Genomic DNA, 19,508 nt, shown 5'->3' with positions numbered 1-19,508 from the left:
AGGTCACAATGGGATCGGGCGTTCAGAGTTGCCCTGGAAACCGGCCCCGGGGCTTGGAAGGGCTCAATGCCTTCTCGTTGCCGCCGCCGCTGCTTCTGAAGCAGGAGGAGGAGGAGGAGGACGAGGGGGCACCGCAGGAAGCGTCTGGGGTGGGCGGTGGGTAAGGAGAGCTCCCCTTTTGGTGGGGCGAGTGGGGCGCGGAGGAAGCGCTGCGCAAGAATCCGGCCCCAAAGTCAGGGAAGGATGGGGGGGGGAGAACCTCCATGTCCAAAGGCAGTCTATAGTGGCACCTCGGGTTAAGTACTTCGTTCCGGATTTCCGTCCTTAACCTGAAACTGTTCTTAACCTGAAGCACCACTTCAGCTAATGGGGCCTCCTGCTGCTGCTACGCCCCCCGGGGCACGATTTCTGTTCTCATCCTGAAGCAAAGTTCTTAACCCGAGGTACTATTTCTGGGTTAAAAGAGCCTGTAACCTGAAGCATATGTAACCTGAAGCGTCTGTAACCCGAGGTACCACTGTATCTCTGAATGGCAATAACAACGTAAGGAGAGCCTACTGGATCCTGCCATTTAGACCACCATCCTCTTCTCACAGTGGCCAACCTGAGGCCTGAGTGGGAAGCAGGATCTGAGCCCAAGAGTACAGTGGTACCTCGGGTTACATACGCTTCAGGTTACAGACTCCACTAACACTAACCCAGAAATAGTACCTCGGGTTAAAAACTTTGCTTCAGGATGAGAACAGAAATCGTGTGGCAGTGGCGCGGCGGCAGCAGGAGGCCCCATTAGCTAAAGTGGTGCTTCAGGTTAAGAACAGTTTCAGGTTAAGAACAGACCTCCAGAACGAATTAAGTTCTTAACCCGAGGTACCACTGTACTCTCCCACGGGTTTTCCAGAAGCATTTCTGACTCTGGCTGTGGAGGCACAGCAGAGCTATTGTAGCTAGTAGCCATCGAACAGCCCTCTCCCCCATGAATTTGTTTGATCCTCTTCGAAAGCCATCCAAGTCGGTGCCCGTCCCTGCCTCCTGCAGCAGGGAGTTCCATAGTTTGTGCTGTGTGAAGAAGTCCTTTCTGTGTAGAAAAAGAATAGAGATATCAGTTATGAGATTTGAATGTAATAGGGAAAGTAAGAACTGTATACGAAGAGATTAGATTGGAAAATTTTCAGGCAGGATTGATGGAAGTCAAAAAATTGTATAAGGTGTAAAAGTATGTTTAGTTACTGTTGAAAATGATATGTCAAAAAACTAATATATATATATAATGTCCCTTCTGAACCTTTTCCAACTCTACAATGCCCTTTTTGATGGGAGACGACCAGAATTGTACACAGTATCCTAAATATGGGATGCGGGTGGCGCTGTGGGTTAAACCACAGAGCCTAGGGCTTGTTGATCAGAAGGTCGGCGGTTCGAATCCCTGAGAAGGGATTTGCTCCTGTTGCTCGGTCCCTGCTCCTGCCAACCTAGCAGTTCGAAAGCATGTCAAAGTGCAAGTAGATAAACAGGTACTGCTCCGGCGGGAAGGTAAACGGCGTTTCCGTGTGCTGCTCTGGTTCGCCAGAAGCGGCTTAGTCCTGCTGGCCACCTGACCCGGAATCTGTACGCCAGCTCCCTCGGCCAATAAAGCGAGATGAGTGCTGCACCCCCAGAGTCGGCCACGACTGGACCTAATGGTCAGGGGTCCCTTTACCTTTACCTATCCTGAATATGGTCGCATCCTAGATTTGTATATTGGCATTATGACATGGGCAGTTTTGTTTTCAATTCCTTTCCCAATGTCAGTGGCGTAGCGTGGGTTGTCAGCACCCGGGGCAAGGCAAGTAATTTGTGCCCCCTAACCCGTGGATTTGCGCCCCCAACCCTAACCCCCAGATGTTGCGCCCGGTGCGGCCGGCCCCCCCTGCAGCCCCCACGCTACGCCACTGCCCAATGATCCCTAGCATGGGATCTGCCTTTTTCAAAGCTGCCATATACTGTATTGGGTTGACATCTTCATCCAGCTATCTGCTGTAACTCCAAAGTGTTGCTCCTAGGCTTATTCAAACCAGAGGAGGATTTAGCGAGGAGGGACCAGTTCACTCGCACTGGGTGCCTAGCCAAGAGGGTGCTGTAGGAGCCCCTGCAACAGTGACTTGGAATGGAAGACGAGAGGCAGGAGGGCACCAAATTTTGGCATTGCAAAGGGCACTGCTAAAATCTGGAAAAAAAACCAAGTCCACATTGTTCAGACCCAATGATAATATATGTGCCCATTCACTCAGTTTGGAGAGGGTCCCTTTGCAATCTCTCTCTCCCTCCCTCCCCCCCCCCCCCTCTGTCTCTCTCTCTCTCTCTCTTTAACAACCCTGCTGCGCAGTTCAGCAAATTTGGCCATCTCATTGCTCTGGCATATCAGTTTCTGAGCCTTGACAGGATTTGGGATTTGGAGAAGGGTTGTAGCTCAGTAGCATACCACCAGTTCAGCCCCTCGCATCTCCAGGTGGGATTGCAAAGATCCTTGCCAGAAACCTTGCCAGAAGGGGAGCAGAAGGGCCATTTAGCCTGGAACCTTGAACTCAAAATGAGCCCTTAAATTCTGACACTTAATTCACAGAAACAGAGAATTGCAGCATGCTGATTTCTAGGTAGTTAAGAAGGTGCAAGGCTCCTGATGCAAATTTGCATGTGCTGATTTAAACACATAGGTGCACAAATGTACAGGTCTGAGCAAATTCAAAGATGGCGAGGGTAATCAAAATAACCACCATGCTTTTAAAGGGTTGCATCCAACTAGGATGCAATTTACGAGGATTTGCACTTGCGGTGCTAGCGAGGTAGTCATAAACAATCCTGCTTTTGCATCTTCAGAAGCTTTGGGGTGGTCTTACTGTTTCATTTTCCAAAGGGTGCATGTCCTGTAAGTTCCTGCTGGTAACTTTTCATACGACAAATGTTCAAAGTCATTATCCTTCCCTCCCACTTTTACTTGTATTATGCAATAAATAAGCAGCTATCCTATCTTTAAAAGACATCTGAAGGCAGCCCTTTTCAGGGAAGTTTTTAATATTTAATGCTGTACTGTTTTTAACATTTGATTGGGAGCCGTCCAGAGTGGCTGGGGAATCTCAGCTAGATGGGCGGGGTATAAATAATAAATTCTTATTCTTATTTATCTTATGCACTATACATTTAAAGCAGTATTGTTCCACTTTAAATAGTCATCATGGCTCCAACCCACCAAGAATCCTGGGAACTGTGGTTTGTTAAGGGTGCGGAGAGCTAGGGCTGGCTACCAAGAACTTCATTTGAAATAGCTCCAAGTTTTCAATGTCTTTTTCTCCTTTTAGACACTATTGAAAGACTATGATGTTCAAGAAGCAAACGACTTCCTGAATCAGTGTGTCTGGGGGCCACGATAGATGCCGGTGGTGTTTGACCAGGAATATATACAGGTACAGGCAAAGAGGACTCACAAAGTGCTGCTGTTTTCCCTGGTAACTTTGGCAAGATTTGCAAGATTTTTATATAACGGCATATATCCCTCTAGACATTGTTGGACTCCGACCTCCATCAGCCAGCAGGGCTAATTGCCAGGGTTGATGGGAGTTGTAGTCCAACAACATTTGAAGAGCTGCAGGTTCCTCCAGCCCTGTTCTCTGCAAGGGAAACCAGAAAAATTGGCAGGTATTTTTTTTATTCTTCAGTGCCTTCACATCTTTAATCCTAACACTTTATGAATAATTCCCAACACTGAGCAATAGCCAGTACTATTTTTCTAGAAAATGAGGTGCTAGGAACTTACCAATAATTTCTCCCTTGTTCTCTTAGAATGGTGATGGCGCCTACCTGGGAGGTAAAAAACCCCCCAAACCCTGGTGATAGCCACTGCTGGATATCACACATTCAGTTTGCCTTTTCCCTCATTGTCTATTTTTTCTAAAATATGTTTATACTTTTCAGATTTATACATTTCACTGATTTTACAATCCTTTTGACATTTCAAAACTTGACTTCCTTCCCCCTCTTTCTGCAGTTCCTTAAATTTATTTTTTCATATCTTCTGCATATCCACATTAACTTAATTTGCTCATTTATTCATCTTCTTTAAATATACAGTGGTACCTTGGTTCTCAAACTTAATCCATTCCAGGAGTCCGCTCAACTCCCAAAACTGTTTGAAAACCAAGGTGCAGCTTCCAATTGGCTGCAGGAGCTTCCTGCGCTCATTCGGAAGTCACGGAAGCCGTGTTCGGACATTCGGCTTCCAAAAAATGTTCACAAACCGGAACACTCACTTCCAGGTTTGCGGCATTTGAGAGCTGATTTGTTCGGGAGCCAAATCATTTGAGTACCAAGGTACCACTTATGAAACTGCAGGTTAGTACGATAATCCTGCCAGTGTTTTTATCTGTTTACAATGTATCTGTAAATATTCAATAAACCATTCCCATTCTTTTATAAAAAGCTTGTTATCTTGATTTCTTACTCTAGGTCAGTTTTGCCATTGCTGCTTATTCCATAAGTTTTTGCATCCATTCTTCCTTTGCTGGGACTTCTTCTTTCCATTTTTGGGCAAGTAACATTCTTGCCGCTGTAGTCGCATACATGAATAAGTTTCTATACAATTTAGATAGTTCTGTCCCTATAATTCCCAAGAGCAAAGCTTCTGGTTGCTTTTTCCTCGTTGTCTAACCGGAAGCCTCATTTGCCTCCCTAAAGCATAGCGAGCAAGAATGATGCTTCCTGTCGTAGCTGATGTCTAAAGTTCGCCTTGATGAATGCAGTGTTTGGAACCATCCCTATCATACTCAGGCACCCGTCTGTCTACGGCCTTTCCCGGATCACAAACAGCCTGTTCCTCAGTAATGGCGAGGCCGCCAACAACAAACTCTTCCTCTACGCCAACCAGATCACCACAGTTATCAACGTTTCGGTGGAGGTGGTCAACACTTACTTCCCAGACATTTACTACATCCACGTCCCCATAACAGACTGCCCCTCATCCCGCCTTTTGGACTTCTTTGACCCCGTAGCCGATAAGATCCGCGCTGTGGAATCAAACCAAGGCCGGACGCTAGTGCACTGCGCTGCGGGCGTCAGCCGCTCTGCCGCTCTGTGCATCGCCTACCTGATGAAGTACCACTCAATGTCTCTGGCAAACGCCCACGCCTGGGTCAAGTGCTGCCGGCCCATCGTCCGGCCCAACAACGGCTTTTGGCAGCAGCTCATCCAGTACGAGCAGAAACTCTTTGGGAAAACCAGCGTCAAGATGGTCCAGTCCCCGCTGGGGGTGATTCCTGACCTCTACGAAAACGAAGTCAGGGTCATGATAGCCTTGTGACAATTACAGAACTCGCGCCCTCCGGGAGAAGGGGGCTCAGCGGAGCTTAACGAACCCCGACGATCTTTACTAAGTGTGAAATTTTGCCCAACTCTGACCAGTGCAGAGCCCTATTGCCTGATGAAGAAGAAGGGGGTGAGATTGTCGATAAGGGGATGCTCTGTGTGTATGCGTGTGCCTTTTTCTTTTCTATACATAAAAGCGACAAAAAATTGAAAAAACAAGCAAACCGTAGGCAAGCTCAGTTTGTGACTCCTTTGTGTCTCGTTCCAAAATAACAAAGACTTCAGTGAAGAGGAAGAGCTTTTCCTTTGGGAAACACCCAATGTTGCAGCAAAGCAGGACTGTAGTGCCTAGGGTTACCAGACCACATAGGTGCCAACTCTAGGGGGCCGGGGTCACTTGCCCCCCACCCAGTAATTTTTTTTCTGAAGGATGCAGGTGGCTCTGTGGTCTAAACCACTGAGCCTCTTGGGCTTCCCGATCAGAAGGTCGGTGGTTTGAATCCCCGCAACGGAGTGAGCTCCTGTTGCTCTGTCCCAGCTCCTCCCAACCTAGCAGTTCGAAAGCACACCAGTGCAAGTAGATAAATAGGTACCTCTGTGGCGGGAAGGTAAACAGTGTTTCCTTGTGCTCTGGTCACGGTGTCCTGTTGTGCCAGAAGCGATTTAGTCCTGCTGCCCACAAGACCCAGAAAGCTGTCTGTGGACAAACGCCGACTCCCTCGGCCTGAAAGTGAGATGAGCACCGCAACCCTATAGCTGCCTTTGACTGCACTTAACCGTCAAGGGGTCCTTTACCTTTACCTTTATCCACATTAAAAAATGACCATAATAGTTGTTGTTAAATTTATTGCCTTCCCTTCACTGGTAGGTCCCAGGGTGGGTTAAAGGTAAAGGTAAAGGGACCTCTGACCGTTAAGTCCAGTTGCGGACAACTCTGGGGTTGCGGCACTCATCTCGCTTTACTGGCCGAGGGAGCCAGCGTTTGTCCACAGACAGCTTCCGGGTCATGTGGCCAGCATGACTAAGCCGCTTCTGGTGAACCAGAGCAGCGCATGGAAACGCCGTTTACCTTCCTGCTGCAGCTTTGACGTGCTTTTGAACTGCTAGGTTGGCAGGAGCAGGGACCGAGCAACAGGAGCTCACCCCGTCACAGGGATTCGAACTGCTGACTTTCTGATTGGCAAGTCCTAGTCTCTGTGGTTTAACCCACAGCGCCACCCGCGTCCCTTTTTCAGTGTTTACTGAAAGCTGAAGAATGAAACTGCCAGGCACACTTCTGTGGGGCACAAATGCATTGCAGCATGAAAACAGAAGAATACCTTAACAGACACAATAAGCTTGGGCAGCACATCTTAGTCTATGAGATGCCTAGGGGAAAACACAATTCTCTAACTGGTATTGAAAAGATCTTTTTTACCTTTCATTTTCTTCTGGGGGCACAGCACCCTCAATATTCTCCTGCCCCCCTTCCTGCTTCACTCCCTCCCTCAGTCTGCTGCCTCCCCCCAGCCGGGCGCCATCCTCTGTTTGTGATTTGCCTCCCAGAGGAGCAAGGGGGCACATGTGAGTGTGCAGCATGTCTATCCCCTGCCTGGCTGTCCATCCCTCCTTCCTTCCTTCCTTGCTTGATCTGTGTGGCTTGGCAGGGAGCTGCCCAGAAGGAGCACACAGGCAGGCAGGCCGGCCAGCCAGCAGAACTAGTATTAGGTTCATCAATTGACTTGCACACAGAGCACCTATATTAATAAAATTGAACAATATGTTTAATTAGTAAAATAAAAGACTGCTTGCATTTTACAGTATTTCCTTGGGCCTCTTTACCCTCACCTTATTTCAGGCTACGGACCTGCATTAAGTCTTTATTTGGCGATACTGGTTGCAAATGTCATGCTTCGTACTTACCCAAGGTAAAGCTAAAGGGACCCCTGACCGTTAGGTCCAGTCGTGATTGACTCTGGGGTTGCGGCGCTCATCTAACTTTATTGGCCGAGGGAGCCGGCGTACAGCTTCCAGGTCATGTGGCCAGCATGACTAAGCCGCTTCTGGCAAACCGGAGCAGCGCACGGAAACGCCATTTACCTTCCCGCCGGAGCAGTACCTATTTATTTACTTGCACTTTGACGTGCTTTCGAACTGCTATGTTGGCAAGGGGCTGGGACCGAACAACGGGCGCTCACCCCGTCACGGGGATTCGAACCGCCAACCTTCTGATCGACAAGTCCTAGGCTCTGTGGTTTAACCCACAGTGCCACCCGCGTCCCCGTACTTACCCAAGGGCAAGGCTAATTCAATTCATTCGGACCAAAGTAAGATGGCATAAAATTGGCAATGGAGCAAAGATACCAGGGATGTAAATCGTGGCTGCCCGGGTCAGGTCTCACACTGCTAAGCCCTAGCCCAGCCTGGTGACCACCAGAAGTTTTAAACTACAGTACAACTCCCATCACTCTCAGCCAGCATGGCCGTATGGTTCTGGAGCTGATGGGAGTTGTAGTATAAAACTTCTGGTGGTCACCAGGCTGATAATAATTTGTATTAATTTTCAATTACCATCCAATAACAGCCTCATTGTAACAATACCAAATTATAATACAGTTGCTAATACCAATCTTTCAAATACCGAATTATATATTGTAGTCCAAAACATCTAGCAGACGTTTGGTTGGGTGGGCAGAAAAGGTCATAGCAGATCCGAAAAGCTGTCATTTGAGGTAGAAGCTTCACCAACAACATCAATTGTGCAAAAAGATTCTGCATGGTCCCATTGATGCTCACAGAAATGAACCACCACTGATTTAGTCTGGATGCAAACCCACAGAATACAGATAGAGAAGTGCTCGAAATAAATTAGAAAACATGTTGTTCCTGGGCACATTTTAAGGCATCCTACAAAAACAAGATTGTTTTGATGAACAGAAACGTACAAGTCTGGTTTCACGCAATCTTGTTTTGTCTCTCCAAAGATACTTCCCACCAGCAATGAAGCCTTGGGAGATGATTCTGTAGCCTTCCAAAAGTCTCTGTTTGTGTCTCCAGATCTTCTTAACCTTCAAAGAAACTGATGACTGGAGTACATTCAGAAAGTTGTGGGCGGCGGCGGGGGGGGGGGGGGAGAATCACGTCCCTCCTGGCAAAGTGGCCTCCACACAGTTCAGCCAGAAATTGGCACAGCTGGCATGATAACAGCTACCTTCATACATAATAGGATCTGAGTTTCCAGAACTCACCTGAGAAGGCAAAGAAAAACAAATAAGGCCTTTTTGGTCATGGCTCCCTGTCTGCAGGATACCCTTCCCAGTGTAATCTGCCTGAAACCTTCATTAAGATCTTTTCAACACCAGTTAGAGAATTGAGTTTTCCCCATGGCATCTCATAGACTAAAATGACGTTTTGTTAGTAGTGTGCTGCCAAAGCTTATTGTGGCTGTTAAGGGTGTTCTGTTTTCATGCTGCAATGCATTTCTACCCCACAGAAGTGTGCCTGGCACCTTCATTCTTCAGCTTTCAGTAAACGCTAAAATTCTCTTTAAACAAGCCTTGAACACCTGAGATGTGAGTTTCCAGGACTCACCGTATTCCTCTGACTGTAATGTTTCAACAGTTTTTAATTCTGCATTTTAAGCTGATGTAACCCACCCTGGGACCTGCCAGTGAAGGGAAGGCAATAAATTTAACAACAACATTTTTTAATGTGGATAAAGGTAAAGGTAAAGGACCCCTGGACGGTTAAGTCCAGTCATAGGCGACTATGGGATTGTGGTACTCATCTCGCTTTCAGGCCGAGGGAGCCGGTGTTTGTCCACATGCTGGTCTTGTGGCCAGCATGACTAAACCACTTCTGGTGCAACGGGACACCGTGACGGAAACCAGAGTGCATGGAAACACTGTTTACCTTCCCACCACAGTGGTACCTATTTATCTACTTGCACTGGTGTGCTTTCGAACTGCTAGGTTGGCAGGAGCTGGGACAGAGCAACGGGAGCTCATCCCGTTGCGGGGATTCAAACTGCCAACCTTCTGATCGGTGAGCCCAAAAGTGGTTTAGACCACAGCGCCACCCGCATCCCTTACATTTGGATAACAGGCATCTAAAATACTACTACCAAATAGTAGTAGTCGTGATGGTGATAAGAATAGACATGATTATTATAATCATATTCCAACCTTTTTTCCCAAGAAGCTGAAGGCAGTGTACAGTACATGGTTCTCCTCACTTAATCCCCACAACAACCCTGTGAGGTAATTTGGCTGAAAGGCAGCAACGAGCCCAAGCTTCATGGCTGAGTGGGGATTCAAACCCTCCTCTCCTGGGTCCATAGTCTGGCACTTTTAACACCAGCATCTAGAAAACCACAGATGCCCCATTATATGTGTGAAACAAATTAAAAAATGAATAAGCTCACCTGGGGCTCCCGCTTCACCTCAGTTAGGCAAACCCCACAGACTGGTTCGGGTGCTAGGTCAGAAGCTGACAAGCGAGAGTCACTTTCACCAGACGGCTCCAGCAGGTTAACATTCTGTAAGCAAAGTCAACACGGGGGGGGGGGGTGGACCCAAAGTGTCAGAACCTGGCTTTCTCTGCCCCACAGCCCAAATCTGCAACCCCAGGCACTTGGTCAAGGATCAGAACTCTGAAGAGGCATGCTGCCAGTCAGTGTAAGCAATGCTGAGAGAAGATGGTGAAGAAGGTTGTAGCTCATTGATTGAGCACTTGCTTTGCATGCAGAAGGTCCCAGGTTCAAACTCCACCATCTCCAGGTAGGGCTGGGAAAGACGCCCTGCCTGAAACCCCAGAGAGCTGCTGCCAGTCAGTGTAGACAGCACTGAGCTCAATGGACCAAGAGTCTGATTCAGCACAGTGAATGGCTGTAGCTCATTGGCAGAAGACCTGCTTTGCATGCAGAAGGTCCTGGGTTCAATCTCAGAATTTCCAGGTTGGGTTGGGAATGTCCCCTTGCCTAAACCCTGGAGAGCTGCTGCCAGTCAGTGTGGGCAATACTGAGCTAGATGGACAAGTACTTTAATGAAAGGCCATGTACCCAGAAGAACAGAATGATCCGATGGTGTGGACATTCCTGAGCTAGATGACCCAGTTCTGTTTGACAGCTTTCTATCTTCCTAAGGGACAAATAAATAAGCTGCTGCTTATTTCACTGCCGGAATGATGACACCATTTCCCCGAGTGCTATTGACCAAGCCTCAGCAAGCCCTCCAAGTGTCCCAGTTTTGACAGTCCCAGGTTTACAGAAGCCATCCCAGTTTCTGATTGGATCCCAGAGTGTCCTGCTGTTCCTTAGGATGTCCTTATTTTCATTGGAGAATTGTTGGAGGGTATGTAAACAAGCTGTCATCAGAGAGAAACCCACCAAATAAGCTAAGCAGAGGGAGAGGTGGGGTCAGCACTAGCCCTTGCCTCTGGTGTTCTTCATGTATCCACTAAGACGTCCTTAAAGGTAAAGGGACCCCTGACCATGAGGTCCAGTCGTGGCCGACTCTGGGGTTGCAGCGCTCATCTCGCTTTATTGGCCGAGGGAGCTGGCGTACAGCTTCCAGGTCATGTGGCCAGCATGACTAAGCCTCTACTGGCAAACCAGAGCAGCGCTCGGAAACACCGTTTACCTTCCCGCCGGAGCAGTACCTATTTATCTACTTGCACTTTGATGTGCTTTTGAACTGCTAGGTTGGCAGGAGCTGGGATCAAGCAACGGGAGCTCACCTCGTCACAGGGATTTGAACCGCCGACCTTCTGATCGACAAGTCCTAAGCTCTGTGATTTAACCCACAGCGCCACCCGCGTCACAAGACGTCCTTACCAGCATCTGGAATACAGAATGGCCAAAGGCGAGAAAGGACAGGAGGTTGTTCCAGGCCAGATCCACCTTGCGCAGGCAATGCAGCAGGGCCTCGCTCTCCGCTCTCTGAGCCTTCATCCCTTCTTCCAAGCGCTTGGAGACCCGGTACACTTCCGACAACCCTGGATGCAAAACAAGAAACAGCAAGGAAAGTCATCCTCTGCAACTGTTGGGATATAGATTTGCACGTGTACAAGCATAAACCAGTGGAGTGGGGTTACTTAGAAAAGAATTAGAGAGGGAGGAAATCACCTCTGAGGGTTCAAGTCACATATTGCAAGCCTTGCTGCAACAGCCACTTCCCAAAGGCCACTGTTTTGTGCGTGAGATCCAGCTTGCCTATCGGCAAATTTAAGCTGCTAGTGGTTCATCTAGGCTAGCATCCTGCTCTCACAGTGGGCAACCTCCTACACAGCGGTGTAGCATTGGGGAGGGGCTACAGGGGCGGTTGCAAATTTGTTAGGGGAGCAAAATTTCATCACCTGGTGCTGTCTCAATACACCTGTGCAGAAAGGTAAAGGACCCCTGGACGGTTAAGTCCAGTCAAAGGCGAGTATGGGGTTGCGGCACTCAGCTTGCTTTCAGGCCTAGAGAGCCAGTGTTTGATGCAGACAGCTTTCCAGGTCATGTGGCCAGCCTGACTAAACCGCTTCTGGCACAATGAATGCCGTGACATAAACCAGAGCACATGGAAATGCTGTTTACCTTCCTGCCGCAGTGGTACCTATTTATCTACTTGCACTGGTGTGCTTTCAAACTGCTAGGTTGACAGGAGCTGGGACAGAGCAACGGGAGCTCACTCCATCGCAGGGATTCAAATTGCCAATCTTCTGATCAGCAAGCTCAAGAGTCTCAGTGGCTTAGACCACAACGCCACCCACATCCCTTTTTTCTTCTTCTTACAGCTGTGCACTTCCCTAGCTGGGGTCTAATGAAAATGGCTTCTCCATGCGAACCAGGAAGTGACCTCTCCAGTCAATGGAAATGACTCTTCTTATCTCTACAGCTGCAATCTCCAGCGAATGCAGCTGAATTTGCATGCATATTCCATCTTTTCCCATCCATTTCCCTTCCTTCTTTCCACGTGGCCCCAGGCCTTGGCAACCCACGCTACGTCACTGCTCCTGAGCTTTCCAGCAGCTGTTATTTATTGTCTCCAACCATGAAGGCAGAGCATAGCCATTTGTTAGCCTTTTCCATGAATTTGTCTAATGTTTTTTAAAGCTATCCAAGTTTCTCGGCCCCCACTGCCTACCGTGGCAGCGAGTTCCATAATTGTGTGAAGAACTACTGCCTTTTGTCTGTCTCAAATCTTCCAATAGTCAGCTTCACTGAACGGCCCCCCAAGTTCCGGAAAAGGGAGACCAATAGGCAGTAGAGGTTGTGACACTGGGCCTTTTTTTATAGGCACAAATCCATACCATACCCAGGATATATGCAGTCCCTGGTGCAGACAGAAGCACCTCGCTGCACACAGATGGCTGACTGATGCCTGCGAGGATTTCATTGGCATTGCTGAATACCTGCAGGGGAAAGAGGGAGAGAGATACTGCAACCAAAGTCCTTGGTATTTCATCTCTGCACACCAGAGCTGGTTCACTAGCAACATCAAACTCTGAAGTGCAGGCAGTCGTCGCAGCAATCCAAACAGCAACACTCCTAAGACAATGCGACAAAAGTGAGCTTTTGAACCATGCAGACATTGTAGTTTCTATTTTTATAATATTTTTTATTAATTTTAACATATAAATTATAAAATGTACCACAAAACTTATCACTTATACAATCTTTTTAGACTTCCATCAGCACCTCTGATGATCCACCGTTTTAACCACTTCTTATGCATTTCATAACTTTATATTGCCTTTACATCTCTTAACAAATCATCCTCCCCCTTTTCCATTTTTACAATACTTCTAATAATACTCCTAACAAAACTTATTGCAACCCTACAAACGTCGTCTGTTCTTCACAATTACTTTTCAGATAGTCCGTAAATTTACTCCAGTCTTCCGTGAATTTCTGGTCTCTCGTGTTTCAATCCTTCCTGTTAGTTTATCTAATTCTGCATAGTCCATTAACTTCATCCTCCATTCTTCAATCATCTGTAACTCTTCTTGCTTCCATTTTTGGGCCAATAATATTCTTGCTGCTGCAGACATTGTAGTTTCAATAGAAAGTCAGCTTTCTCCCTCATTCCTGCATTGCTTAATATCCAACCCGATGAAGAGTTCTGCTGGACTCAGAAGCTTGCTAGCTACTGCATGACGTTTTGGCATCTTTAAAAATAAAGGTTTCTTTCTTTTTTCTTTTTTCCTCTTTTTTGATATATATATCAAAGTGGTTTACAGCATATTAAAACATCAATACTGTAAAACAATCCAGAATCAAACATTTCTGAAGAAAGTCAAATAAAGAATATAAGTCAAAACAACAGCTGTGGGTTAAACCACAGAGCCTAGGGCTTGCTGATCAGAAGGTTGGCGGTTCGAATCCCCGCAACAGGGTGAGCTCCCATTGCTCGGTCCCTGCTCCTGCCAACCTAGCAGTTCAAAAGCACATCAAAAGTGCAAGTAGATAAATAGGTACCGCTCCGGCGGGAAGGTAAACAGCGTTTCTGTGCGCTGCTCTGGTTCGCCAGAAGCGGCTTAGTCATGCTGGCCACATGACCCGGAAGCTGTACGCCGGCTCCCTTGGCCAATAAAGCGAGATGAGCGCCACAACCCCAGAGTCGGCCACGACTGGACCTAATGGTCAGGGCTCCCTTTACCTTTTTAAAATATTATCCTAAAGATTTCAAAATAAAACATTACAAAGGTGGTCAACTACAGAATACATTTTTAACACAAACAAAGTTAACAACAACAACAAAAAGATTAAACATTTTTTTAAAAAACACAACAGGACTTAAGGGCCACATTCAGCCCCTGGTCCAGCCCATCATTCAGAAACTGGTTTTGGGAAGAGCAAATATTTTGCCAAAGAAGAGTTGGAAAAGCAGTTTTATCCTGGCTGCATCTGTTGAATGTGCAGGAATTAAACAGAGATTTGAGGGAGGCTTTTAAAAAATCCTCTCTTAGGGCTTCAAGCACACCAAAAATTACTATTTCCCCAATCCATTGGTTCCCATATAAGATGATGAGTGCCTTCTCTCCCTCCAGACTTGCCGCTTGCCGCAGGGAAGGAAAAACAATACACTTTTCAAACCAGAACCTGTGAGCAAAAACCAAAGTTATGCAACGCATAAAGAACAGTTCTTTGAAGGGCGCTGAGTCCCCAAGAGAATTGAAAAGAATCAAAGGGCTGACCCACATATGCCGGTGCAATGACTAAGTTCAACCAGCAGAGGGGGGAAGATGCCAAACACGCAGCCAGGCAGTAAATAATAATAATCCTGCAATCAGTATTTGAAAGGTTTTTTTGTCCCAGAAGACTGATGGAGTGGAGAAAGGGACAAAGGACAGGAACGCAAAACAGGGCATAGGTTTAACTTGCAAGAATTGGAGAGAAGAAAGGCTCAGAACTGCCCATATAAGCCACACCGGGCTAAATGGTAAAAAGGTAAAGGACCCCTGGATGGTTAAGTCCAGTCAAAGGCGACTATGGGGTTGTGGCACTCATCTCGCCTTCAGGCTGAGGGAGCTGGCGTTTGTCCACAGACAGCTTTCTGGGTCATGTGGGCAGCAGGACTAAACTGCTTCTGGCGCAATGGGACACCGTGACGGAAACCAGAGCAGCGCACGGAAACGCTGTTTACCTTCCCGCCACGGCGGTACCTATTTATCTACTTGCACTGGTGTGCTTTTGAACTGCTAGGTTGGCAGGAGCTGGGACCGAGCAATAGGAGCTCACCCTGTCACAGGGATTTGAACCACCGACCTTCAGATCGGCAGGCTCAAGTAGCTCAGTGGTTTAGACCACAGCGCTACAAGCGTCCCATACCTCCAGCTGTGTCCCCCCAGCTGTTTTGGACTACAACTTCCATCAGCCCCAGTCTGCACAGATGTTTATTGATTATAGGCTTTTGCTGTTGTTTAACTGGGTCTCTTCTGAGGGTTATTCTGTGGATTTTATTGTAATGTATTGGTATTTTCATCTGACTTTATGCTTTGTGTTCTAAAGTGGCTCTTTACACAGTAAGCAGTTAATCAATTGAATAAATAGTTGCCCGAAGCAGTTGGAGGGCACCAACTTATTTCCACAGGGTGGGGGAGAAGATATGCCTCTGCTTGTAGTGGCAGATCAATCAACATACCTGGGACGGTAGCCTACTAGCAAATTCCGAAGTGCAGGGTCCCTTAATTATAGATATGAGAACATTGTGGCTAATAGCCACCAATAGCCTTACCTTATGGATCTGCTGCAAGCATCTCATCAGATGGGCAGCCTCAGAGTTCATCAGCCTTGACAGGAATGAGGAAGAAGTTAAGAGTAATGTAAACTGTAAGTGGTGGCGGGGTTTCACAGACCATTGCCCCTCTTCCTTCTGCCTCTGGCCATGGGCAGATTAACATAAAGTAAGTGCAGCAGCTGAATCTTTCCCCTTTACTTTATCTCCATGTCAGGGAAAGCTTTGCCAGTGCATCTGTTGAAGACACTGGAGGAGTTAGAGTTGTAGCTCAGTGGTAGAGCATCTGCCCTGTATGCTCTGCCACTTTTAAAACCATAAGGGCTAGAATCTTAATTCATTTTTAGGGGAAGGACGGTAGCTGAATGGTAGAGCATCTGCTTTGGACGCAGAAGGTCCTAGGTTCAAACCCCAAGGGCATCTCCCAGTAGGACTGGGAATGTCCCCTGTCTGAAACCCTGGAGAGTTGTTGCTGCTGCCAGTCAGTGTAGGCAATACTAAGCTAAATGGACCAGTACTTTAATGAAAGGCCATGTACCCAAAAGAACAGAATGATCAGATGATCTGGTTTTCCTGCAGTGAAAAGAAAACCCGAAAGAGTCCACTGGTACCTTTAAGACTTCATCTTGACAAAACAGGCAGTGGTCCATGAAAGTTTTTTTCTTACCCAGAAGGTTTGTTAAGTGTTCAAGGAAACACAGGACCGTGGAGATAAAAACAGCCACTAATTCCCGCTGTTTGCAGCAGACAGCCAGCTGAAAGGTGCGCTTTCCTCTCGCTTCTAAACAGCCTGGCTGCTAACTTCACATCTGAGTGTTTAATGCAGTCTGTGCTCAACCTGGCAGTTTCCAGATGTTTTAGCCTGTCGTTCCCATCATCCCTGCCCGGGGGCTGGTGGGCACTGCAGTACAAAACATCTGGATAGCACCAGGTTGGGGAAGGCTGATGTAATTCCTCCACACCCAAAGGGGATAGATTTCTTGGATGCCAGAATGCAGCACTTACTGCTTTTTTAAAAACAAAACAAACAAACTATTAAGCACGGCTTCATGGGTTTTGAGCACACCACACATCCTTACTGCTCTGAATTTCTCTCTCCAGCAACACACACACACACACACACACACCTGTCAGTCCACCTCAAAACAAAATCCACAGCTTCTTTAAACTCCTGTAAAGTAGGAGGGAAGCCCTTCACCTACCTGGAGAGAAAGGTAAGTCCTCTGCAGCTGGAATTCAAAGGTGTTTTCTGGATGAGATATGTGGGCAAACAAACGACTTTATTCCTTTTTCCAAAGGAAAAGTACTGAACAGGAACCTGGCTGATTCTTTACCGTCTGCAGGAAGTTTGCTTTGTGCTACTCCAGAGTCAGCTGACAAACTCTGGATTCTGAGCGGGCAAGTTTTCCCACCTGAGCTCAATGTAATCTCCTGCGGCTCTCAGGCGCAGTGCAGAGTGAGAGTTTGCCACAACTCAATAAATTCATTCCTCTCAGGAAATTAAGGGCAGATCCACACCATAAATTTAAAGCATAAGACTTCTCTCAAACAATTCTGGGAACTGTTGTTTGTTCAAAGTGTTGGAAACTCTAGCTCTGTGAGGAAACTAAAGTTCACAGGATTCTGTCAGGGGAAATCATGTGCTTTAAATATCTGTTGAATAACTGGAACACTTTAAAAAACAATGTAGTGTTTAAGGCTGCATTCTTAACCCTGCTTGACTGGAAGTAAGCTCTTAGGACTTACTTTTGAGTAGACATTAAGTTAGGATTGCACTGTTAATGTTTCTCTTTGAAGAACTATAATATAGGCATGCTTATGTTACTGCTTTTTATATAAACTGCTTCAATGTGTTTATTATATTAGGTTTATATAAATATAGGGTTGCCAACAAAGCATTCTGTCTTAAGCAATGGCAACCATGATGTAATTAAGCAGGTAACACATTCTCTCCCTGCCAGGAAAAAACTCCCCTGCCTAAATTATTTGTGTTGCTCTGTCTGCTGTTAGAGGAGGAGGAGCACAGCTAGGATGGAAAGGTGGCAACTTGGGCACAAGAATATAATCCAAAGAGCTCCACTGTGTTTACAGAAAGCCAGATGTCTTTTCCGACTAGCTGTAAGAATTCAGACACACAGATAAGCAGCGAAAAAATATTTCCAAAATAGGAAAAGCCTCATATCACCATGTCCACCATGTTCCGAAAAGCTAAAGCCAAGAATGCGTTTATCTGTTGCTGGTTTTTAACTCTTTTATTTTGCAGCTGTTTTCAGTAGTTTTTAACGTGCTTTTATTACATCATTTAATTTATTAAAAATTGTGTGCTACTTTGAGAGTCCTTGTCCTTAAAGGCGATTTGTACAGGGTGTAGGGAAATAAATAAGAACTACAAAACCTGCAGGATGGTTGGTGCCTCCAGGTGACCAGTTTCTTGAGCATCGATCCTGATTCATTTTTAGGGAGGTTAGACGATGTTGGCTATTTATTTGCAGTGAGATCGCACGACGTTGGCTGTTTAATGAGATTCATTTTAATTTGTATGTTGGGGACTTTAGATGACATTGCATCAAAACAAGGGTTTTCTCACCGTTTCCAGTGCATTTCCCCACGACTTTCATTATTGCAAAAAGTCTAATCTTTTTGTCAGGAAGCGACTGAATCTCACCTGAAAACAGCAACAGTCTGAAAGCAGCCTCCGTTCATCTAGAGATCCGAGTGCTAAACTGGGAGCTCTTTTAAATGACCCCTCTATTCAGCCTCCATCCTGACTGGTTTGAACAAAACTTTATAACATGGTGCTTTAAATGTACAGTGTTTACAAAGCCTCCCATTGCTCTGTGTGCGGCAACTTTGGGGATCCCTTGCCCTAAATCTCTTGCCCACTTTCCATTTCCTTTTAGAGCTCCGATGCACTCGAGTGCCGCATGCAGGTCGGATGTCCGTCCCGTGTGACATTACCTGCCATAAGGATCCTGCATACGTTGAAAGGCACAGGAGCCCTGCTGGAGAAAGAAGGTGACAAACCAGGAACAGAATGTTCCCCATGCCGTGCGGCTCCCGGGAGGGCGAGATCATGCCAAGACGTTAATCTTGTTAATCCAAATTGGGAGAGGGGGGGGGAGGGCGATAGGCAAGGCAGAATAAGCACCAAGCAATATTATTTCCCCTTTCGTTGCCTTCCTGGGCCCCTTACTGAAGGGTGGAAACCAGGGTCAATTAAAGATCTGTTTTAAACTGGGATGAAACTAAGCTCAAATATATAGCCAGTGGACAGCTCCTTATTGCCTCAGGAGCTCAGTAAGAAAACTGGCCAGATCCGCTGAGGGAAATCTGAGGAGGAGGAACAGATGGCCTAAGCCCTAAGACATTGGTAGGCAAACTAAGGCCCGGGGGCCGGATTTGACCCAATCGCCTTCTAAATCCGGCCCGCAGACCGTCCAGGAATTTTTTACATGAGTAGAATGTGTGCTTTTATTTAAAATGCATCTCTGGGTTATTTGTGGGGCATAGGAATTCGTTCATTTCCCCCAAAAAAACATAGTCCGGCCCCCCACAAGGTCTGAGGGACAGCGGACCGGCCCCCTGCTGAAAAAGTTTGCTGACTCCTGGCCTAAGATGTGGCTTGATCTGCCACCTCCAGTTATTCCATACACTGGGGGGGTGAGGAACCTCAGGCCTGGCGGGGAGTCAATGTGGCCCTCCAGGCCTATCTGGCTTTTGGAATGCTCTCCAAGCTACACTCCCTGTCCCCAGGCCCTGTCCTTCACAAGCTTTGCTTCCTACCCGGCCTTGAGTGTTTTTGCCAGGCTGGAATGTGCCCTTGAACTCCGATAACGCCTCCTGCTTGCCTGAACGGCAGATAGAGCTGTGTTTGAATGTGAGTAGGAACCTGCCTAGTATATATAAATCAAAACTCATATTTGTTTCTCCGCCCATCTTTGCCTCCAGTCCCGCCTACCCCTGGCACCGTTGCCCGGA

General features: G+C 46.9%; 2 protein-coding genes across 5 annotated transcripts; one reads left to right on the top strand and one right to left on the bottom strand.

The window, feature by feature from the left end:
* The first annotated feature begins 134 nt into the window (after positions 1-134).
* On the top strand, positions 135-5,560 carry DUSP18 (dual specificity phosphatase 18). Of its 2 annotated transcripts, none has more exons than XM_079957276.1 (3): positions 135-156; positions 3,333-3,437; positions 4,705-5,560. In XM_079957276.1, the coding sequence occupies exon 3, from the start codon at positions 4,760-4,762 to the stop codon at positions 5,324-5,326; it is 567 nt and encodes a 188-aa protein (XP_079813402.1). In that variant the 5' UTR covers positions 135-156; positions 3,333-3,437; positions 4,705-4,759; the 3' UTR covers positions 5,327-5,560. The 2 variants fall into 2 exon arrangements, with proteins under 2 accessions (XP_079813402.1, XP_079813401.1); XM_079957275.1 differs by having other exon boundaries at positions 139-160.
* A 1,512-nt stretch (positions 5,561-7,072) lies between these two features.
* On the bottom strand, positions 7,073-18,271 carry LOC307205007 (synergin gamma-like). 3 transcript variants are annotated; one of them, XM_079957272.1, is made up of 7 exons: positions 18,196-18,271; positions 15,531-15,585; positions 12,609-12,705; positions 11,144-11,304; positions 9,734-9,847; positions 7,602-8,558; positions 7,073-7,228 (listed from the first exon to the last, which is right to left on the bottom strand). In XM_079957272.1, the coding sequence occupies exons 1-6, from the start codon at positions 18,231-18,233 to the stop codon at positions 8,448-8,450; spliced, it is 576 nt and encodes a 191-aa protein (XP_079813398.1). In that variant the 5' UTR covers positions 18,234-18,271; the 3' UTR covers positions 7,073-7,228; positions 7,602-8,447. The 3 variants fall into 3 exon arrangements, with proteins under 3 accessions (XP_079813398.1, XP_079813399.1, XP_079813400.1); XM_079957273.1 differs by lacking the exon at positions 18,196-18,271 and adding an exon at positions 16,733-16,876; XM_079957274.1 differs by lacking the exon at positions 9,734-9,847.
* Positions 18,272-19,508: the final 1,237 nt, after the last annotated feature.

This window comes from Podarcis cretensis (genome assembly GCF_951804945.1).
Source record: "Podarcis cretensis genome assembly, chromosome: 16".
Taxonomy (NCBI): domain Eukaryota; kingdom Metazoa; phylum Chordata; class Lepidosauria; order Squamata; family Lacertidae; genus Podarcis; species Podarcis cretensis.
The sequence above is the reverse complement of the archived record's forward strand: the minus strand, read 5'-3'. Positions and strand labels throughout refer to the sequence as shown.